Here is a 4,184-nt window from a genome sequence, read left to right on the forward strand (position 1 = left end):
GAATGATTCTTATTCAACAATCTTTCAGATCACCTATTGATTCAAGCCCAATCTACCCTTACACAAAGAAATAATTGTAGCCCTAATATTGACTCCAATCGTTACAAATCACTCATCCCAAAAACCTAAGTTCAATCCCTCACAAAGAAAGCCTACTAGAGTGTGAAATTAGCACAACACTCCCTTAAATCGATACCCTTTCCATGCGAATTGGCATACTATTTATAAGCTTAATATAATAGTCTATTCCATTACCATAGTCCAATATAAACTATTCTTCTTCAATAAAGTAATCAGGATAAATAGCTTTCAATCTTATCTTTAGATAAAGTAGAATTAATCTCCTTAAAAAAAGTCATGATATATGCCTTTGAGATCGAAAAATTTCTCACCAAAAGCCGTAGTTGAATTCAACTTCTTCCACATACTCTTCATAAATACAACCTTTTTTATTTTAGCTTTGAATACTAGAATAAGAATGTCCAATGTGTCATTTGCTTATTAAAATAACATCCAATAAAACTCACGTCAAAAAAGACAACATATAAATATACTCAAGCTCTCTTGTATATTGAGTGATCAAATAACTGAACAAACATTACTGCTCAACCTGGACTCTAACAGCCACCATTTTTAATATAAAAATTTTAGCTTTGGCCTCTCAAATTTTATACTCTTTTATCTCTACCCTTAAACAAAATTTTTAACTTTGGGAGAGAGATGTAAGTCTTACATGGCAGAAAACAATTGTGAGGGAGTCAATAAAGGTGGAATATTTTCCCATGATTCATGTTGAATTTTATGTTGTTGGGAAAAAAGAAGGTTGGGGGATCAATGATCATAACATTTTGGTAAGTGGTTTTGGGTCAAAAAGTACACCCAAGTGCTATACTTAATACATGGAATAAGCTAAAGTAGGGTAATAAAAAAAAAGTAACCCAAATATTTATTTTATTTTATTTTTTAAAATTTTAAGTTATTTTCTTTTTCAGTAAAAAAAAAAAAGAGTTGGAATAGGGACCCATAAACCCCTATAGTCATCTCTTTTGTTGTATTTTAACCTTTACAGCTGTAAGCAAGAAATATATAATATATGTATAGATAAAAATAGAATAAACAAAAAATAAATAAATGACAAAGAATTGGAATTTAATTAAATTTCAGAAGTTAAACAAGCAATTACAACATGTGGGGCTTTGTATTCTCAATGCTATGCTATAATTCTTTTGTCATCATGTATATTATTAGTAATCTTATACAACACTTTAATTTTTAAAATCAAAATGAAGTAGCAGATCGAGTCTTAGCTCAATTGGTGTAGGTATTATTGTCAATGTAAGAAAACGTAGGTTCAGGGACTGTATTTTAACGAAATATAAATTTAAGAATCAAATTAGAAGAAATTATCAAATTCCGAAACTAAAGTGAATAAAAATTTTAAGGGACCATATTAAAAAATCACCAAACTCAAGGACTAAATGTTGCTTTATCCCAAATGCAATCTCCTAACACGTGAAAAAAGCAAAAGAAATTGTTCTTCACCTTTCTAAAGAGATTAGATACTGTCCTTTTATTTATTCTTATTTTAAATAAAATAGATTCTACTTTTTTTAAAAAAATTATTAAAATTTTAATTAAAATGCGCAAATTAGCAAAAACAAATAAAGAAAAAAGAAAAAGGTAAAGGAAGAACATTGAAATGATTTTTTTTTTGGTTTTTTATCCTTAAATTAATAAAAATATTAACTTTATCATTTTCTTTAAATAAATTTTCATACTTTATTATATCAAAATAAATTCTTAACAATTAAATTTGCACACAAATAAAAAGATAAAACTTATTTAAATATAAAATATACTAAAAAATTATTTTAAAATTAATAAAATAGTTTTTTATTTTATTTTAATATAATGGTGGGTTAAATAGGAGTTTAGTCTAATCTAATTAAGTAGAGGATAAGAAAAGAGAAGACTCTATTGGCTCAAATAAAAGTTAGGGTGGAAACATCCCTATAATTATTATTTTAATTTTTTATTTTATATTAAGTTTAATATCAAATAACATTTAATAAAAAATTAACATTTACGAATGAGATATTAATTTAATAATAAGTTTAAAGCAATTTAAATCCGCTGTTGATTTTTCGATCCAACCAATTTAATTTGTATCCAATTATGTATTAATATAATATCCGATACAATAAATATATATCCATAATAATAATAATAAAGGGTACGCTTTGAAAAGACAATTGCAGAAGAAAAAAATAGAGGACCAGACTGCATACATTCTTCAATGCAACCCTTCTTTTCTTGGTCTAATTTTCCACCAGTCTCCACTTCCATTGCTTTGATAATAATTAAAATATAAGGGACCATTCTTGCAATTAAAACATAGTAATAAATATGGAATTTCCTTTTTTGGACAGTGAGGATTAAGACGGGCTACCATTGGCAACAATGTCAACGAACACGCGGTTCAATGATGTCAAACGCATCCCTCGTTCTTGACCTCTTCTCTTCTTAAACGGTGGCTCAGGCGACGACGAAACCGACGGCGCCGCCGATGAAGGCGGTTGCCCCACAACCCAAGACTCATTCGAGCTATCGCTGCTGAAATCAACATCAATCACCCCACTGGGACTACCAGGAACCGTCTCAAGATTCCTCTTATGGTGGTTATGGTGGGCAAGTGCCCGGCCAAAAAAAAAACCATTACACGCATTGTTTTGGTTTTGGGGTCCTGTCGATAAATCAAGAATCAGCTTGCAACAGTCATTTACCTGTTCCTGTTCCAAAAGAACATAAATTCAACAATGTTTTTATTTTAATGAGTTTTATAAACTACATTAACAATTACAAAATACAAACCTTGTTTTTTTTAAGAACATTCAGAAGTTGGTTCTGGTAGTCAACTGGGTTAAAAATCTCAACTTGGTCTATAACGTGCATCATTGTTGCAGTAGCCAATACAGAGGGAAGATACCGCACAGATCTTGAATCTACGAACAAAGGAACATAATTTAGACCAAATGATGAGAAACAAGACAGAAAAGGGTATCTTTTTTTTGTCCTGTTTGAGACTTACCAGAGATTACACAAAGGAGAAGATGTTCACATCCCTTAAGAAACTCCCAATGAAGATGTGTTTTTAATCCAAGCCTTCTTATGATATGATCAAGGAATGAAAGTGGAGTAATTGGATGCATTTTCCATTTCAATGTTGAAAGAACCAAAAGTTCCATTCTTTGAATGGTTTTAGCTTCAAAAACATATTTTGTCCCTTCAACCTATAAAAGAACCAAAACATGTCATCGTGTTTCCAAATGAAACATACATACATATATACATACAGATACACATACAGATACACACATACTTGTAAGTCCAGAAGAAGAGGGACATGGGTTTCTTCAACTTTAGCAGCCAAAGAGAGACAAGTAACAGCAACAAGGTGAATCATCCATGGTTTATCTCTTTGAAAACAGAAACTACTTAAAAACCTATCGAGATAATTAACAGAAAGCACCGCCGTGAGAGTGGTGAACCCATAATGAGCATTGACTTTAAGCATCCACTCCACCGCCTCACAACGGACCTCACGGTGGACCGTTGTCAAAAACTCATCATCTTTACTTTCCACATTTTCAGGACCAAGATGAACCAACTCCATTTCTTTTGAAAACAACGAAACAAGCTCCTCATCTTCCCAAAACAAATCAATGTCTCCGACATTGTTACAGCCACTTAAAGAACTCCCTTCTTCTAAAACTTCATCTTCTTCACAGTAAAGACCATCGAGTAAGAAAGAAGGGTAAGATTCTTCTTGTTCATGTTGTTGAATTGCCATATTCTAAAGAAGACGAAGAGGGGTTCTTTTGTTTTTTTTTTTAGTCCCTCTTACTTTTAAGTCATTATACAAAACGAAACATCCATAAAGAAAAGGTGATGGAGAGAGAGACCCATATCTCTCTTTTTTCTTGGTGGTGCTGAGAATGTATGTATACAAGCAACAGGCTTTTTAATTAGGGGGAAGTCTTGAAGCTTAAAAAAGAGTGGTCTGTAGAGTGGCTAATAGCTATAGATGGGATGGGGATTTGAAGGGGAAAAAAGTAAAAGGCAGAGATGGGAGGGAAAGGGAAAAAAAAGAGGGGGAAGAGAAGGGGATTGATATCAGAGTGGGT

General features: G+C 31.7%; 1 protein-coding gene across 2 annotated transcripts; it reads right to left on the reverse strand.

Annotated features, from left to right (window-relative positions):
* Positions 1–2,218: 2,218 nt before the first annotated feature.
* LOC107908885 (cyclin-D3-1) lies at positions 2,219–4,184 on the reverse strand. Of its 2 annotated transcripts, none has more exons than XM_016836171.2 (4): positions 3,380–4,184; positions 3,089–3,290; positions 2,872–3,002; positions 2,219–2,789 (listed from the first exon to the last, which is right to left on the reverse strand). In XM_016836171.2, exons 1-4 carry the CDS (start codon positions 3,848–3,850, stop codon positions 2,436–2,438), a joined length of 1,158 nt encoding a protein of 385 aa, XP_016691660.2. In that variant the 5' UTR covers positions 3,851–4,184; the 3' UTR covers positions 2,219–2,435. The 2 variants fall into 2 exon arrangements, with proteins under 2 accessions (XP_016691660.2, XP_016691661.2); XM_016836172.2 differs by having other exon boundaries at positions 2,219–2,783; positions 3,380–4,183.

The sequence above is a fragment of the Gossypium hirsutum genome, chromosome D02 (genome assembly GCF_007990345.1).
Source record: "Gossypium hirsutum isolate 1008001.06 chromosome D02, Gossypium_hirsutum_v2.1, whole genome shotgun sequence".
Taxonomy (NCBI): Eukaryota; Viridiplantae; Streptophyta; class Magnoliopsida; order Malvales; family Malvaceae; genus Gossypium; species Gossypium hirsutum.

Excerpts from the sequence above, each read along its gene's own strand:
- LOC107908885 (XM_016836171.2), bottom strand. The coding sequence starts at position 3,850 with ATGGCAATTCAACAACATGAACAAGAAGAATCTTACCCTTCTTTCTTA. Across the intron at positions 3,003-3,088 it reads TCTCCTTTGTGTAATCTCTG|ATTCAAGATCTGTGCGGTAT; the intron begins GTAAGTCTCAAA and ends CTTTGTTCGTAG. Across the intron at positions 2,790-2,871 it reads ATGTTCTTAAAAAAAACAAG|GAACAGGTAAATGACTGTTG; the intron begins GTTTGTATTTTG and ends CTTTTGGAACAG.